We start from the raw sequence: 18426 nt of genomic DNA, 5'->3' as shown, positions 1-18426 counted from the left end.
TAGAAAATGCCTGATATGGAACGTGGTCAATGATAAATCAATCCCTACACCCCTGTTTTATGACACTGGGTTTATACCCTGTTGAGAAGAGGAGAGGATCCCAACAACACACACACACTTCACACAGTGGCATAATAATTCTGGGTTGTCAAAGCCTTGCGTTTAAGTGCTCACTTCCTGTCCCTCTGTGTGGGAACATAATGAAGTGGTAGGACAGCAAGCTGTGGAGCTCTTAGCTCTATTATTCTGACTGAGGAACTGCAAAGAAAAGACCAATCACTCTCTATGGTTGTCTATGACGACTGGAGTTCACCCTGTCATTACACAGAGGAGTGTTACAGTGAAATCCTCAGCTGCTTGATCTCTCTCTTTCTCTCTCTTTCTCTCTCTTTCTCTTTGTTTCTCTCTCTCTGTTTCTCTCTCTCTGTTTCTCTCTCTTTCTCTCTCTTTCTCTTTGTTTCTCTCTCTCTGTTTCTCTCGCTCTTTCTCTCTTTCTCTCTGTTTCTCTCTCTGTTTCTCTCGCTCTTTCTCTCTTTCTCTCTGTTTCTCTCTGTTTCTCTCGCTCTTTCTCTCTGTTTCTCTCTGTTTCTCTCGCTCTTTCTCTCTTTCTCTGTTTCTCTCTCTGTTTCTCTCGCTCTTTCTCTCTTTCTCTCTGTTTCTCTCTCTGTTTCTCTCGCTCTTTCTCTCTTTCTCTCTGTTTCTCTCTCTGTTTCTCTCTTTCTCTTTGTTTCTCTCTTTCTCTTTGTTTCTCTCTCTGTTTCTCTCGCTCTTTCTCTCTTTCTCTCTGTTTCTCTCTCTGTTTCTCTCGCTCTTTCTCTCTTTCTCTCTGTTTCTCTCTGTTTCTCTCGCTCTTTCTCTCTTTCTCTCTGTTTCTCTCTCTGTTTCTCTCGCTCTTTCTCTCTGTTTCTCTCTGTTTCTCTCGCTCTTTCTCTCTTTCTCTTTGTTTCTCTCTCTGTTTCTCTCTCGTTCTATCTCTATTTTTGTTTATCTGTCTCTCTCTCTATCTTTCTCTTTGTTTCTCTCTCTCTGTTTCTCTCTCTGTTTCTCTCTCTGTTTCTCTCTTGTTCTCTCTTTCTCTTTCTGTTTATCTCTCTCTTTCTCTCTCTCTCTTTGTTCTCTCTCTCTTGCTCTCTCTCTCTTGCTCTCTCTGACCTTGTGTGTGTGTGTGAGTGTAAGTGTGAGTGTGTGTGTGTGTGTGTGTGTTTGTGTGGATGGTTATCTGACATGTTTTGTTTGTGTGTGTGTGTGTGTGTGTGTGTGTGTGTGTGTGTGTAATACATACAGCTTTGGCACTGGTTGTCCTGATGGCCCCAGCAGCGTCCGTTACAAGAGCGATGACATCGTTTGCCTGCGGACCACACACACACACACACACACACACACACACACACACAAAACATGTCAGATAACCATCCACACACACACACACACACACACACACACACACACACAAAAAAAAAACATGTCAGATAACCATACACACACACACACACAAACCTCCATCCTCCAACCCACCACCCATAAACATCCTCTCACCACCCGTTAACCGTTCCCCCCTAAACACACCCTTTCTCAGAAACCACCCTCAGTGAGTGGGTGAGTGTGCTCAGTGAGTGGGTGAATGTGCTCTGAGAGAGGGTGAGTGTGCTCTGAGAGAGGGTGAGTGTGCTCTGAGAGAGGGTGAGTGTGCTCTGAGAGAGGGTGAGTGTACTCTGAGAGTGGGTGAGTGTACTCTGAGAGTGGGTGAGTGTGCTCTGAGAGTGGGTGAGTGTGCTCTGAGAGTGGGTGAGTGTGCTCTGAGAGTGGGTGAGTGTACTATGAGAGTGGGTGAGTGTACTATGAGAGTGGGTGAGTGTACTCTGAGAGTGGGTGAGTGTGCTCTGAGAGTGGGTGAGTGTACTCTGAGAGTGGGTGAGTGTACTCTGAGAGTGGGTGAGTGTACTCTGAGAGTGGGTGAGTGTACTTTGAGAGTGGGTGAGTGTACTATGAGAGTGGGTGAGTGTGCTCTGAGAGTGGGTGAGTGTACTATGAGAGTGGGTGAGTGTACTCTGAGAGTGGGTGAGTGTACTATGAGAGTGGGTGAGTGTGCTCTGAGAGTGGGTGAGTGTGCTCTGAGAGTGGGTGAGTGTACTATGAGAGTGGGTGAGTGTACTCTGAGAGTGGGTGAGTGTACTTTGAGAGTGGGTGAGTGTACTATGAGAGTGGGTGAGTGTGCTCTGAGAGTGGGTGAGTGTACTATGAGAGTAGGTGAGTGTACTATGAGAGTGGGTGAGTGTACTCTGAGAGTGGGTGAGTGTACTATGAGAGTGGGTGAGTGTGCTCTGAGAGTGGGTGAGTGTGCTCTGAGAGTGGGTGAGTGTACTCTGAGAGTGGGTGAGTGTACTCTGAGAGTGGGTGAGTGTGCTCTGAGAGTGGGTGAGTGTACTATGAGAGTGGGTGAGTGTGCTCTCATTGTTCTCGCTGACTCTCTCTGGGTCTACAGTAAGTATGAGGGACAAGGATCCACTCCCAGTCAAGTCATCTCTCTCAGGCAAAAAGTGGGGACATGACACATAACAGTTATCATAGCCCACCGTCAGTGAGCGTAAATGGGCCTGTCATCATCAGGCTTTAATTGACTGTGTGGTAATTACATGCTGAAGTGGAGGGCTGAGTGAATGTCACCCTCGGCCCCCTGCCTGCCTGTGAAATTACGCCTCGCTCACTCCAAAAATGATTATGTTAAATAGCGATCCAATCTGGCAACCTCAAAGAAAGCCTCAATCTGGCAACCTGGGCTCCCACGCACGTCGAGCCACTCTCTCATTTTATGCCAACTCATATTGTCTTATACTCCCTCTCCTCTGTCCTCTCTTCTGTCCTCTCTTCCGTCCTCTCCTCCGTCCTCTCCTCCGTCCTCTCCTCCGTCCCCTCCTCCGTCCTCTCTTATGTCCTCTCTTCTCTCCTCTGTCCTCTCTTCTGTCCTCTCTTCTGTCCTCTCTTATGTCCTCTCCTCTGTCCTCTCCTCCATCCCCTCTTCCGTCCTCTCTTCCGTCCTCTCTTCCGTCTTCTCCTCTGTCCTCTCTTATGTCCTCTCTTATGTCCTCTCCTCTGTCCTCTCCTCTGTCCTCTCCTCTGTCCTCTCATGTCCTCTCTTCTGTCCTCTCCTCCGTCCCCTCCTCCGTCCTCTCTTATGTCCTCTCCTCTGTCCTTTCCTCTGTCCTCTCCTCTGTCCTCTCATCTGTCCTCTCTTCTTCTTCTAACATCTCAAACAGACACCTTGTGGGGAGAATCTACATGCTCACTCGAGCGTTGTGTGACATTTAGTGGTCATACGTGCTGTTTTTAGTGGTCACTGTGACATTCAGTGACATTTTCTACACTGATATTGAATGCATATCATGCCCTCACTTTTCCTTGGCATACAATGCAATCTAGGGAGGGGAAAACAAATAGAAAATGTGGAGAAGGTTTGGGGGAGTGGACTTGGAACTAAAATGGCGGTGTGTTTTGACACACAGTGGCCGGTAGCCAATGGCTGTGTGTTTTGACACACAGTGGCCGGTAGCCAATGGCTGTGTGTTTCGACACACAGTGGCCGGTAGCCATATCAGTGTTCCAAACACTTTGATTGGAGCTGGCTGTCAGCTTTAGTGAGCTTTATGTGCAGCTGAGACAGAATCACCATGGGCCTGGCTGCATAGCAACACAACCCAACCACCTCCATGTGAGTTTAATCACTGGTCTATTGTGATGCTGCTTCCAACTCACCAGAAAACAGAGATGAAGGATACAAAGGAAGGACCATTTTAACAATATCATTTGTATGAAACTGAGGAAACATGTAAGTGTGTGAAGGTGTGAAGGTGTGTGTGTGTATAATGTGCATCTTGGAAGTTTAGAGAAGCATCCCTCAATATTTTTATCAGCACCTCGACCACCCCTCCCTCACAGCTTTGTGGTTTCTCCCCATACTCACATCCAAGGCCACTGTTGTTGGACGGTACCACCAAGAGCTCAGCTTGGGGGTTCTTGATGATGTCCCTCCAGTGGATGGTGTCGGCGTGGCACAGGAACTTGTTCTGGTCAACATAAACCCCCCCGTTCAGGATCTCTGTGCAGAGAAGGACACACATATACACATAATAAGCACATAACCATCAACATATATGTATGTATGTACGTACGTATGTATGTATGTGTGTATGTACATGTTGGAGCAGAACATCACTACATGAAGGGTACTCCTGACCGTTCCTGAACATGCTATGCATTTCTTTATTTCTAATCCCTGCAGATGGAAACTATTGACTCAGTGTGAAAAGGTGTCCAAACGTTTGACTTGTACAGTATATCCACAGCTCCATCCATATGATGCAAAGATTACTAGCTTATGGTCAGGGTCAAAGGTCGACCCTCGTGGACAAGCAGGTCATGATGGATCCAGAGAAGGTTCCAGCGCTGTCTCACATGCGTGTTGTTGTCATAAGGCCAGTTATGCAGACCTACCCTCCAGCAGCAGTCACTAGACTGCTCCATCCTGTTAAGTAGTGTTTACTGTCGCTTCTGAAAGGCGTCCATATTGTTGATGTGTTTTCATGCTACATCTACAAAGCTTCCCCTCCATCTACAAAGAGACGTATTCTCACTCAACCAATTCCTAGAAAATACCCTTTTCCCCCGTGACCTACTCCAGAAACAGAAAGAAGGACACAGAGGATACAGGGAGGCTTTGGGTCAAACCCCCTCTTATGGTATTTCACTAATAGCAATAATATGTTTCTGTCGGAGGGTTATAGCCTTCACCAGATGTCTGCATGGGGAACCAGAACAATCTAAAATCCCATACATATATCACTGTCTTTATATGACAATGTGCAAGTCAATTACAGGATTTGGACTCAAATCAATCATGTAGTTCCTCTCTGGATGAGACTCAAGATAACAGTAGTTTGTGTGTGTGTGTGTGTGTGTGTGTGTGTGTGTGTGTGTGTGTGTGTGTGTGTGTGTGTGTGTGTGTGTGCTCACGTCTCTATGTGTGTGTGTGTGTGTGTGTGTATCATCCATGATGACCCCTGGTTCTGGGAACACCCTTGTCATAGTTAATGAAAAGAATCAGAATGTATAATCCAGATTGAACCGGATTAGGAAACATGCTCCACCAGTATGTTATCGTCTCTGAACAGATTAGCAGCATAGGAAAATATAAAGATGAGGAGTATTCAGATATTCAGAATAGTGGAGACGTGGGGGAAGCTAATCATTATGAAGGAAATGGCTTGATTTAAACAAGGAACTCTCCCGTGGATAAAGATAAACTCAATTTTCTTCAAAGTATTTGACATGCCTGCGGTCTCCCTCGCCGGGGGATGGTCTATCATTGCAATTTCATCTACTAATATCGCCTCGCACAAAGAAGGATTTTATCAAAGGGATGTTTTACATGTAAATGTATCAGACTGTTATAAGAGAACATTCTGTACCAATTACAATGGTATGCATGGAGCCTAAATATTCAGGGTGTTTGTATTTTATTCAATAATAGAATGTGATTCAATAGAGAATAGTCAGGAGGATATTCAGGATTGTGGCAAAAGTATGTTGATTAGATTCTCCCTGGATTGTTGATGCTGGTGCCTCCATAGAACTTCTCCATCACATTGTCCTCACAGAAATATGCTTACTCTGGATGTCTTCTAAGTTTCTACTGATCTCTTCTAAGATTCTATGGATGTCTTCTAAGATTCTATGGATATCTTCTAAGATTCTATGGATGTCTTCTAAGATTCTATGGATGTCTTCTAAGATTCTATGGATGTCTTCTAAGATTATATGGATGTCTTCTAAGATTCTATGGATGCCTTATAAGATTATATGGATGTCTTCTAAGATTCTATGGATGTCTACTAAGATTCTATAGATGTCTTCTAAGATTCTATAGATGTCTTCTAAGATTCTATGGATGTCTTATAAGATTCTATGGATGTCTTATAAGATTCTATGGGCGTCTTCCAAGATTCTATGGATGTCTTCTTAGATTCTATGGATGTCTTCTAAGATTCTATAGATGTCTTCTAAGATTCTATGGATGTCTTCTAAGATTCTATGGATGTCTTCATAGATTATATTTATTTCATCTGAGATTCTATGGATGTCTTCTAAGATTCTATGGATGTCCTCTAAGATTCTATGGATGTCTTCTAAGATTCTATTTATTTCTTCTTAGATTCTATAGATGTCTTCTTAGATTCTATGGACGTCTTCTAAGATTCTATGGACGTCTTCTTAGATTCTATGGATGTCTTCTAAGATTCTATGGATGTCTTCTAAGATTCTATGGATGTCTTCTTAGATTATATGGATGTCCCCTAATATTCTATTTATTTCTTCTAAGATTCTATGGATGTCTTCTAAGATTCTATGGATGTCTTCTTAGATTCTATAGATGTCTTCTTAGATTCTATGGATGTCTTCTTAAATTCTATAGATGTCTTCTAAGATTCTATGGATGTCTTCTTAGATTCTATAGATGTCTTCTAAGATTCTATGGATGTCTTCTATGATTCTATAGATGTCTTCTAAGATTTTATAGATGTCTTCTAAGATTCTATGGATGTCTTCTAAGATTCTATGGATGTCTTCTAAGATTCTATGGGCGTCTTCTAAGATTCTATGGATGTCTTCTTAGATTCTATAGATGTCTTCTAAGATTCTATGGATGTCTTATAAGATTATATGGATGTCTTCTAAGATTCTATGGATGTCTTCTAAGATTCTATGGATGTCTTCTAAGATTCTATTTATTTCTTCTGAGATTCTATGGATGTCTTCTAAGATTCTATGGATGTCTTCTAAGATTCTATGGATGTCTTCTTAGATTATATTTATTTCTTCTGAGATTCTATGGATGTATTCTAAGAATCTATGGATGTCTTCTAAGATTATATGGATGTCTTCTAAGATTATATGGATGTCTTCTAAGATTCTATTTATTTCTTCTGAGATTCTATGGATGTCTTCTAAGAATCTATGGATGTCTTCTAAGATTCTATGGATGTCTTCTAAGATTCTGTTTATTTCTTCAGAGATTCTATAGATGTCTTCTTAGAGTCTATGGACGTCTCCTAAGATTCTATGGATGTCTTCTTAGATCCTATAGATGTCTTCTAAGATTCTATAGATGTCTTCTTAGATTCTATAGATGTCTTCTTAGATTCTATGGATGTCTTCTAAGATTCTATGGACATCTTCTTAGATTCTATGGATGTCTTCTAAGATTCTATAGATGTCTTCTTAGATTCTATGGATGTCTTCTTAGATTCTATAGATGTCTTCTAAGATTCTATGGATGTCTTCTTAGATTCTATAGATGTCTTCTAAGATTCTATGGATGTCTTCTAAGATTCTATGGATGTCTTCTAAGATTCTATGGATGTCTTCTAAGATTCTATAGATGTCTTCTAAGACTCTATAGATGTCTTCTAAGATTCTATGGATGTCTTCTAAGATTCTATGGATGTCTTATAAGATTCTATGGGCGTCTTCTAAGATTCTATGGATGTCTTCTTAGATTCTATAGATGTCTTCTAAGATTCTATGGATGTCTTATAAGATTCTATGGATGTCTTCTAAGATTCTATGGACGTCTTCTAAGATTCTATGGATGTCTTCTTAGATTATATTTATTTCTTCTGAGATTCTATGGATGTCTTCTAAGAATCTATGGATGTCTTCTAAGATTATATGGATGTCTTCTAAGATTCTATTTATTTCTTCTGAGATTCTATGGATGTCTTCTTAGATTCTATAGATGTCTTCTTAGATTATATAGATGTCTTCTTAGATTCTATGGATGTCTTCTTAGATTCTATGGATGTCTTCTTAGATTCTATGGATGTATTCTTAGATTCTATAGATGTCTTCTAAGATTCTATGGATGCCTTCTAAGATTCTATGGATGTCTTCTAAGATTCTATGGATGTCTTCTAAGATTCTATGGATGTCTTCTTAGATTATATTTATTTCTTCTGAGATTCTATGGATGTCTTCTAAGAATCTATGGATGTCTTCTAAGATTATATGGATGTCTTCTAAGATTACATGGATGTCTTCTAAGATTCTATTTATTTCTTCTGAGATTCTATGGATGTCTTCTAAGAATCTATGGATGTCTTCTAAGATTCTATGGATGTCTTCTAAGATTCTATTTATTTCTTCAGAGATTCTATGGATGTCTTCTAAGATTCTATGGATGTCTTCTAAGATTCTATGGATGTCTTCTTGGATTATATTTATTTCTTCTGAGATTCTATGGATGTATTCTAAGAATCTATGGATGTCGTCTAAGATTCTATGGATGTCTTCTAAGATTCTATTTATTTCTTCTTAGATTCTATAGATGTCTTCTTAGATTCTATGGACGTCTTCTAAGATTCTATGACTGTCTTTGAAGATTCTATGAATGTCTTCTGAGATCATCTACAGTATTATCTGACACAATATCAGAAACCAAAGAGATAGCAGTGAGGAGGAAGAAGAGAGGATGTGAGTCGTGTGCAGGACCTCCATGACAGCAGCCCAGTAGTCAATGCCAAAATAGTATCCTTTGACTGTAGAGAAACAGTTTGAAGAGTCTGAGGGCGAGAGAGGGATGAACTCTGAAAGTCTCAATTTCTCTGTCCATGGGGCCGGAACGGTAACTCCTAGGGAAATGACGGGGCAGTACTCGCCGTACGCCCTCCTGTTATGATCTATCCATTAAAATGGTTTGCTCTATGGCCAGCTATTCATTGGGGGTGAGCGCTGCCTCATACCATCGCTGATTGACGAGGTAGTTGTAAAACCCATTACCTTGGAGAGAGGGGGGGAGAGGGAGAGAGAGAGAGAGTGTGAAATAGAGAGAGGGGAGAGGGAGAGAGAGAGAGAGAGAGAGTATGAAAGACAGAGAGAGGGGGAGGGAGGGGAGGGGAGAGGGAGAGAGAGAGTGTGAAAGAGAGAGAGAGGGGAGGGGAGGGGAGAGCGAGAGAGAGAGAGAGAGAGAGTGAAAGAGAGACAGAGAGGGAGAGAGAGAAAGAAAGGATAGAGAGAAGAAGCATGGAGAGCCTCAAACACCCCAGACCATTCATTCACTATCTACCTGCTTGCAGTGAACATTATTTGACCTTCTTGATGGATGTTTACAGTACATTACTGTACATGTCTGTTGAGGACATTGAGTTGCTGCGTCCTACATGACTAATGTGGATCCATAGGGATCTATGAGAGACAGGCCATTAGAGAGGGGATTGAGGGAGCGAATCAGCAGCAGGCGTTTCTCTCAGATCCCTCCTAATTGGACGATGTAAGGCCATGGGCATTCAGGGCTTCAAAGGACATTATTCATTGGCCGTTGAATGAGGGGTTGCTTCCAACCACTTGTTATCCTTTGAAATCCCAGAACACAAATAAATGAAGAGGTTCTAGATGATTATATTCTCTGTGTGTGTCTGTGGTATACGTTAGAATCATGTTTGGTGGTCATTTTGTTTTTCACCTAATGTTCGCCGGTCTGATGGACCCACAACATTATTGGGTTTTTAAAACAATACAGCCATAACAATTTATCGAACAAAATACTTCATACTTAGACGTTGACTTATATCAATTACAAACAATATGGACAGCATCCGTGCTTAATATGTACCTCTGCTAGTGAAAGCCCTATTCGTTATTGTTGTTGATAAAATGTGTTTTTTGTAAACAGAAGTTAAACTAGTTTAAAGGTTAAATAAAAAAATAAAAACATTTAAAAAAGAACTGAAGAAATTGAAAGGACAAATTTTACAGACAGTTTTATGGAAATGCTATATGAGCCCCATTGAACACAAATGAAGGCCGCTCTACACACGAGGGACAGAGTTTTACTGTATTTGTGTTGCAAATGTATTACTTTGTCTTCCTGTCCTTCTTGGGTCCGCACACATCACAGCGCTTCGGCGTCGGACGGACCAGTAGCAGTGGCGTCGGACGGGCCAGTTGTGGCTGCTGAAGTTGCGGGGGTGCCGGACGGGCCAGTAGCAGTGGCGTCGGACGGGCCAGTTGTGGCTGCTGAAGTTGCGGGGGTACCGGACGGACCAGTAGCAGTGGCGTCGGACGGGCCAGTTGTGGCTGCTGAAGTTGCGGGGGTACCGGACGGACCAGTAGCAGTGGCGTCGGACGGGCCAGTTGTGGCTGCTGAAGTTGCGGGGGTACCGGACGGGCCAGTAGCAGTGGCGTCGGACGGGCCAGTTGTGGCTGCTGAAGTTGCGGGGGTACCGGACGGGCCAGTAGCAGTGGCGTCGGACGGGCCAGTTGTGGCTGCTGAAGTTGCGGGGGTACCGGACGGACCAGTAGCAGCGTAGTCAGTCGGACGGTCCATTCTCGCTGTCTCCCTCAATGTTGGATTATTCTGTCACGTTGGTAGCAATGATTCGGGAGACAGGCACAGGAATGCTTAATATGTTTTTTTTATGGCGTGCCGTGTAAGGGCAAAGGGACGAAGACCAAACAAACACTATACAAAGCACAGGTTTGAAACCCAAACAAAAGAGCGAGGAGTTCCTCGAATAACTACACACGAGCACAATGATTAACACACGGGACGAGACCCGTAATCATCTACAGAATCCACAAGGGCACACAAGCCAAAACACACAGCACAGGTCCTCACGGCACCAACGGACATTGTACCAATAATCAACAGCACCATGGTGAACAAAGGGCACATATATACAAATACAATCAGTGGGAATAGGGACCAGGTGTGAGCGATGGAAGTCACAGAGGAATCCGTGACATTCTTGTTGCTACCGGCAGCAATCTAGAATGATGAAAACATTTAGTTCTGGAATTTTACTAACATCTCACTCACATTTATAGTTACAGCAGGCCAATGTACGAGAGTCAGACTCACACACAACAACATCACTCTGTCACGCTCGTCATAATGATTGGACCAAGGCGCAGCGTGCGTAGAGTTCCACATATTTTAATTCATAGAAACTCACCAAACAAAACAAACACGAACGAACGAACAAGAGTCACGAACGAACGAACGAACGAACGAACGAACGAACTGTGACACTGCTGGTGTGCACACAGGTTACTATCTGTAGACAAGATCCCACAAAGCACAATGAGGAAATGGCTGCCTAAATATGATCCCCAATCAGAGACACTGATAAACAGCTGTCTCTAATTGGGTACCATACCAGGCCAACATAAACCATTAATCACCTAGATGACCCACCCTAGTCACTATCACGCCCCAGCCAACAGAGAATAAACAGCTCTCTATGGTCAGGGCGTGACACACTCACACTTAGTTCTGGTATTGGAGTTGTTGGTTCTGTGGGTCGGGCGGATGGGGCACCAGAATCCGCCTCCTGAATCCTTTTGCAGTTGTAGCCAGTCACCAGCTTGTCTAAATTGTCCACCCCTCCTTTTGTGGCATTGTAATCCATTGATTTCTGTTTTTTGATGTTCCTGGCCACAGATTCTCCCATCCCTATGCAGCGTACTCATGAGTACCACATTTTTGCCTTTCTTTGGCACTCAGGACACTAGGGACGTGTCGGCCAAGAACAAAAACTTAGAGGAATTGATAGGCCTGTTCTGTATATTCAACAGCTGAGATGGGAGCTCTGGCTTCTTTTTTCGTACTGTTCCTACCATCGTCAGCTTCCTCTTGAGGAGCTCCTGTCCCAGCTTGTGCGGATTAAAAAAGTTATCGCAAGTGATGTTGGGGCCACGGAGTCCCTGTGTCATGTCCAGGACAACCCACATCCCTTGGTTGTTCTCAGGGGCTCCTCCATCTGGCTTCCCTGTATACACTCCCAGACCAATTATATGATGAAGCAGTATTCAGACAGTATGTACTGTCTGAAGGGGCAGCGGCACCTAAATAATATAAGCTGCTTGTCAACAGCAACATTGGGCCCAGGGGTGTTAAACAGGGGAAGGTGGTCCACCCACTTCTCCCACACTGACCTGATTGCAGCTAGCTTGTCTCTCTGCCGCCGAGCTGGTCTGGTGTCTCGGTTATCGAAGCTGATAATCCTGGAAATAATGTGGAAGTTTTCCAGAGACATTGTTTCAAAAAAAGGTTCTCTGCCAATTTCTGCATCCCACAGGGATTCTGTGGATTCCCCATTGGATCTGAAAACACCAGCAAGGTTAAGAACCTCAAAGTATGCATGTATATGAGTTTGGTCCATTTTCTTCCATCTCTCTCCAAAAGCACTCCTTCCTTCCAAAGTTAGTGCAGTCCAGAATGGTTTTCTGGCTGGTGTCTGGGATGAACAGTTCAATAGAAGACTTTATGTCCTGAACATGAGTAACCACCATCCGCATCGGCCCTGGTTGCATCCTTATCACATTGACAGCCATGCGGGATGGCTCATTCCTTAGGGAAGAAGACCATTCAATTTCACAATTTTTTGGCATCCATCTTTCTCCTCCTGCAGGCTGCTGATGAGCTGGTTGCTGATGGACTGGTCCTGGGGCTGGCTGAGGGTCAATCTCATCCTCTTCTTCCAACTCACTGTCAGACTCAGTATTGACAGAGACATGATCCTCATATTCGGAAAATGCTTCCAAATTGGAAGACGTTCCTTCCACACTAGATTCCCTCTCTGCAAAAATTATTTCAAAGTCCCTCTGAGTATGAATTCTTTTTGGCATGCTGATTGATTGTGGTAAGGAGCCACACATGTAAAGTTATTTATTTGTTGTGTCCTTCCCCCAATTTGCACAAGACCCTAAAACCGTAAACATGGACACCCTCAAAGATATTATCCTGACCAAATACACCTCTGCTATTTTCAATCAGGATCTCAGCGATCACTGCCTCATTGCCTGCATCCGCTATGGGTCCGCGGTCAAACGACCACCCCTCATCACTGTCAAACGCTCCCTAAAACACTTCTGCGAGCAGGCCTTTCTAATCAACCTGCCCCGGGTATCCTGGAAGGATATTGACCTCTTCCCGTCAGTCGAGGATGCCTGGTCGTTCTTTAAAAGTAATTTCCTCACCATCTTAAATAAGCATGCCCCTTTCAAAAAATGTAGAACTAAGAACAGATATAGCCCTTGGTTCACGCCAGACCTGACTGCCCTTGACCAGCACAAAAACAGTCTGTGGTGGACTGCAATAGCATCGAATAGTCCCCGCGATATGCAACTGTTCAGGGAAGTCAGGAACCAATACACGCAGTCAGTCAGGAAAGCAAAGGCTAGCTTTTTCAAACAGAAATTTGCATCCTGTAGCTCTAATTCCAAAAGGTTTTGGGACACTGCAAAGTCCATGGAGAACAAGAGCACCTCCTCTCAGCTGCCCACTGCACTGAGGCGAGGTAACACGGTCACCACCGATAAATCCATGATAATGGACACTTTCAATAAGCATTTCTCTACGGCTGGCCATGGTTTCCTCCTGGCTACCCCAACTCCGACCAACAGCTCCCCGCTCCCCTGCAGCTACTTGCCCGAGCCTCCCCAGCTTCTCCTTCACCCAAATCCAGATAGCAGATGTTTAGAAAGAGTTGCAAAACCTGGATCCGTACAAATCAGCTGGGCTAGACAATCTGGGCCCTCTCTTTCTAAAACTATCCACCGCCATTGTCGCAACACCTATTACCAGTCTGTTCAACCTCTCTTTCGTATCGTCAGAAATCCCTAAATATTGGAAAGCTGCCGCGGTAATCCCCCTCTTCAAAGGGGGTGACACTCTAGACCCAAACTGTTATCGACCTATATCCATCCTGCCTCTCTAAAGTCTTCGAAAGCCAAGTTAATAAATAGATCACTGACCATTTCGAATCCCACCGTACCTTCTCCCCTGTGCAATCTGGTTTCCGAGCTGGTCACGGGTGCACCTCAGCCACGCTCAAGGTACTAAACGATATCATATCCGCCATCGATAAAAGACAGTACTGTGCAGCCATCTTCATCGACCTGGCCAAGGCTTTCGACTCTGTCAATCACCGTATTCTTATCGGCAGATTCAATAGCCTTGGTTTCTCAAATGACTGCCTCACCTGGTTCACCAACTACTTCGCAGACAGAGTTCATTATGTCAAATCGGAGGGCCTATATCAATGATGTTGTTCTTGTTGCGTGTGATTCCCTGATCCACCTCTATGCAGACTACACCATTCTGTATACACCTGGCCCTTCTATGGACACTGTGTTAACTCACCTCCAGACGAGCTTCAATGCCATACAACACTACTTCCGTGGCCTCCAACTGCTCTTAAACGCTAGTAAAACCAAATGCATGCTTTTCAACCGTTCGCTGCCTGCTCCCGCCCGCCCGACTAGCATCACTACCTTGGATGGTTCTGACCTAGAATATGTGGACAACTACAAATACCTAGGTGTCTGGCTAGACTGTAAACTCTCCTTCCAGACTCATATTAAACATCTCCAATCCAAAATCATATCTAGAATCGGCTTTCTATTTCGCAACAAAGTCTTCTTCACTCACGCCGCCAATCTTACCCTAGTAAAACTGACTATCCTGCCAATCCTCGACTTCGGCGATGTCATCTACAAAATAGATTCCAATACTCTACTCAGTAGGTATATCTCACTGGTCATGATAACAACACCCACCTGTAGCACGCGCTCCAGCAGGTATATCTCACTGGTCATGATAACAACACCCACCTGTAGCACGCGCTCCAGCAGGTATATCTCACTGATCATGATAACAACACCCACCTGTAGCACGCGCTCCAGCAGGTATATCTCACTGGTCATGATAACAACACCCATCTGTAGCACACGCTCCAGCAGGTATATCTCACTGGTCATGATAACAACACCCATCCGTAGCACGCGCTCCAGCAGGTATATCTCACTGATCATCCCCAAAGCCGCTTTTGGCCACCTTTCCTTCCAGTTCTCTGCTGACAGTGACTGGAATGAATTGCAAAAATCGCTGAAGCTGGAGACTTATATTTCCCTCACTAACTTTAAACATCAGCTATCTGAGCAGCTAACCGATCGCTGCAGCTGTACATAGTACATCTGTAAATAGCCCACCCAAGATTGGAATCAGGATTGGAAATGATGCAGACAATTACATTGATGGAAGCAACATTCTTTCCGCAATATTAAGCTGTTCCACCCCTTAAAGAAAAAAAAATAAAGACAATAAAATAGCCCATCTGTAAATAGCCCATCTGTAAATAGCCCATCTGTAAATAGCCCATCCAATCTACCTACCTCATCCCCATACTGTTTTTATTTACTTTGCTGCTCTTTTGCACACCAGTATCACTACTTGCACATCATCATCTGCTCATTTATCACTCCAGCGTTAATCTGCTAAATTGTAATTACTTCGCTGCTATGACCTATTTATTGTCTTACCTCCTCACAACATTTGCACACACTGTATATAGACTTTCTTTTTTTCTATTGTGTTATAGACTGTACGCTTGTTTATTCCATGTGTAACTCTGTGTTGTTGTTTCTGTCGCGCTGCTTTATCTTGGCCAGGTCGCAGCTGTAAATGAGAACTTGTTCTCAACTAGCCTACCTGGTTAAATAAGGTGAAATAAATACAAAAATAAATAAAATGCCTGGGGTAGAGTGTGGGAAAATACAGATTTGTTTAACAATCTATCAAAAAAATGTATTGTACTAACACTCTGCAGCCTCCCACAAGACATTGTGTCGTTTCAAACACTACGAAGGGAAAAGAGTGCGAGAAAAGCAGGAGACAGGCTGACAGGCAGGGAGACAGGCTGACAGGTAGGGAGACAGACAGGTTCTTGGTGCTATGTTGAAGCATCCGGCCCAGGGAGAAGGACGACAGAGTGAAAGCACACAACAAACCTTTTGGTTTCATTTTGACTTGTTTTCACCTACACACACACTTTTCCACACTTTCATTACCCTCGGGTCCAGTGGACCAGAACACCACATATGTAATATTAATGTGCAGGGGGTTGCACAGTGTGCACTCAATGAAAATGCATTATTTTACATGTTCTTCACAGAAAATGAGCCAAGGCCAATGAGTCTCAGGTTGAAAAAATGATTAATTGAATCATTATTATTTTAGTAAACATTGAAAATGGCACCCATAGACCCGAACACAACACAAGGGTTAACAGTTGGTGGGTTGTTCGCTTTGAATGAAAGATACTCATCACAATGCTAAATGATGCATGTTATTCTAAGGCTTTTTGTCCCTGATTTTGCACATCAGTGGCTATCTGTGATGTCTAATGTTCAAAGGGTTCTCATAGCAGTGCCTGTACACGCACCAGACAAAGGCAGTTGTTGATTGGACATCAACATCCAATCAACAACTACATTTGGTTGATATTTAGTGAAGAAGTCAAGAAACGGGAATTGAAATTGAAACCAAACTTTGAAATCCTGTTGTTTAATTGTGCTTGTAATCTAGGTTTAATTAAACAATGTGGACAGCCTCCCAATAATAATGTAAATAAGATATACACTGCCCTTTCCTAGTCTCTCCACTCCTCTCTGGTCTTAGACTGTTATGCCTGCTCCAATACACCATGTCATATCTTCTGTCTCTGTTTTTAAAAATTTATTATACAAGTCAGTTAAGAACAAATTCTTATTTTCAATGACGGCCTAGTGGCTGTTCGGGGGCAGAACGACAGATTTGTACCTTGTCAGCTCGGGGTTTGAACTTGCAACCTTCCGGTTGCTAGTCCAACTCTCTAACCATTAGGCTACCCTGCCGCCCCCCCCGTCTCTCTCTCTCTCTCTCCAATACACCATGTCATATCTTCTGTGTCTCTCTCTCCAATACACCATGTAATATCTTCTGTCTCTCTCTCTCAAATACACCATGTCATATCTTCTGTGTCTCTCTCTCCAATACACCATGTAATATCTTCTGTCTCTCTCTCTCTCCAATACACCGTGTAATATCTTCTGTCTCTCTCTGTCTCTCTCTCTCTCCAATACACCATGTCATATCTTCTGTGTCTCTCAGTCTCTCTCTCTCTCCAAAACACCATGTAATATATTCTGTGTCTCTCAGTCTCTCTCTCTCCAATACACCATGTAATATCTTCTGTCTCTCTCTGTCTCTCTCTCTGTCTCTCTCTCTGTCTCTCTCGCTCAGTCTCTCTCTCTCAGCCTCTCTCTCTCAGCCTCTCTCTCTCAGTCTCTCTCTCCAAAACACCATGTAATATCTTCTGTGTCTCTCAGTCTCTCTCTCTCAGTCTCTCTCTCCGTCTCTCTCTCTCTCCAAAACACCATGTAATATCTTCTGTGTCTCTCTCTCTTTCTCCAAAACACCATGTAATATACTCTCTGTCTCTCGCTCAGTCTCTCAGTGTCTCATGTGGTCTCTCTCTCCCCCAATTCAAATATATTTCAATTTAAGGGCTTTATTGGAAAGCAAGTGAAATAGATAATAAACAAAAGTGAAATAAACAATACTATCTCTCTCTCTCTCTGCGTCTCTCTCTGTGTGTGCCTCACTCACTCACTCACTCACTCACTCACTCACTCACTCACTCACTCTCTCTCTCTCACACACTCTCTCACACTCTTTCTCACACTCTCTGTCTCTCTCACTCTCTCTCACTCTCTCAGCTTCTCTAAGTCTCTCTCACTTTCTCAGTCTCTCTCACTATCTCAGTCTCTCTCACTCTCTCAGTCTCTCTCACTATCTCAGTCTCTCTCACTATCTCAGTCTCTCTCACTCTCTCAATCTCTCTCACTATCTCAGTCTCTCTCACTCTCTCAGTCTCTCTCACTATCTCAGTCTCTCTCACTCTCTCTCACACTCTCACTCTCTCACTCCCTCTCTCACTATCTCAGTCTCTCTCACTCTCTCACTCCCTCTCTCACTCTCTCAGTCTCTCTCACTATCGCAGTCTCTCTCACTATCTCAGTCTCTCACTCTCCCAGTCTCTCTCACTATCTCAGTCTCTCTCACTATCTCAGTCTCTCTCACTCTCTCACTCTCTCAGTCTCTCTCACTATCTCACTCTCTCTCACTAGCTCAGTCTCTCTCACTCTCTCAGTCTCTCTCTCTCTGTATATATGTATCAGTTACTTGATGAGGTATCATCATCATCATCATCAGCACTGACCATTGCTGCTTGTCTTCGATGGGAACTTGGTCGAGCAGTATATAGGGAATAGGGCCCTGGTCTAAAGTAGTGCACTACATATATAGGGAATAGGGTGCCATTTAGTATGTGCCCAGTGTTGTTTTATTAGGCTGATAAATAAGGCTGTGTAACAGTGATAAATTAACTATCTATTAGCCTGTGTTGTTTTTATTAGGCTGATAAATAACGCTGTGTAACAGTGATAAATTAACTAGCTATTAGAGTGTATGAGCTAGCATTTATTGGTCCCTAGTCCCAAGAGGTGTGTCACATGTCTCTACACTGTTGATCACTGGGTAAGGACCTATCATCA

The 18426-nt window shown here is 43.5% G+C and overlaps 1 protein-coding gene across 2 annotated transcripts in view; it reads right to left on the bottom strand.

Moving 5' to 3' along the window:
* Positions 1–18426, bottom strand: part of LOC110515808 (receptor tyrosine-protein kinase erbB-4) — a 479351-nt gene that overhangs the window by 127551 nt on the left and 333374 nt on the right. For both annotated transcript variants that reach the window (XM_036982454.1, XM_036982455.1), the window contains exons 4-5: positions 3959–4093; positions 1283–1348 (exon numbers count right to left, since the gene is read on the bottom strand). In XM_036982454.1, coding sequence (XP_036838349.1) covers positions 1283–1348; positions 3959–4093 — 201 coding nt within the window. The remainder of the gene's footprint in view (positions 1–1282; positions 1349–3958; positions 4094–18426) is intronic.

This window comes from Oncorhynchus mykiss, chromosome 7 (assembly GCF_013265735.2).
Source record: "Oncorhynchus mykiss isolate Arlee chromosome 7, USDA_OmykA_1.1, whole genome shotgun sequence".
Classification (NCBI taxonomy): Eukaryota; Metazoa; Chordata; class Actinopteri; order Salmoniformes; family Salmonidae; genus Oncorhynchus; species Oncorhynchus mykiss.
Note: the sequence above shows the minus strand (reverse complement) of the source record. Positions and strands in the feature narration are given on the sequence as shown.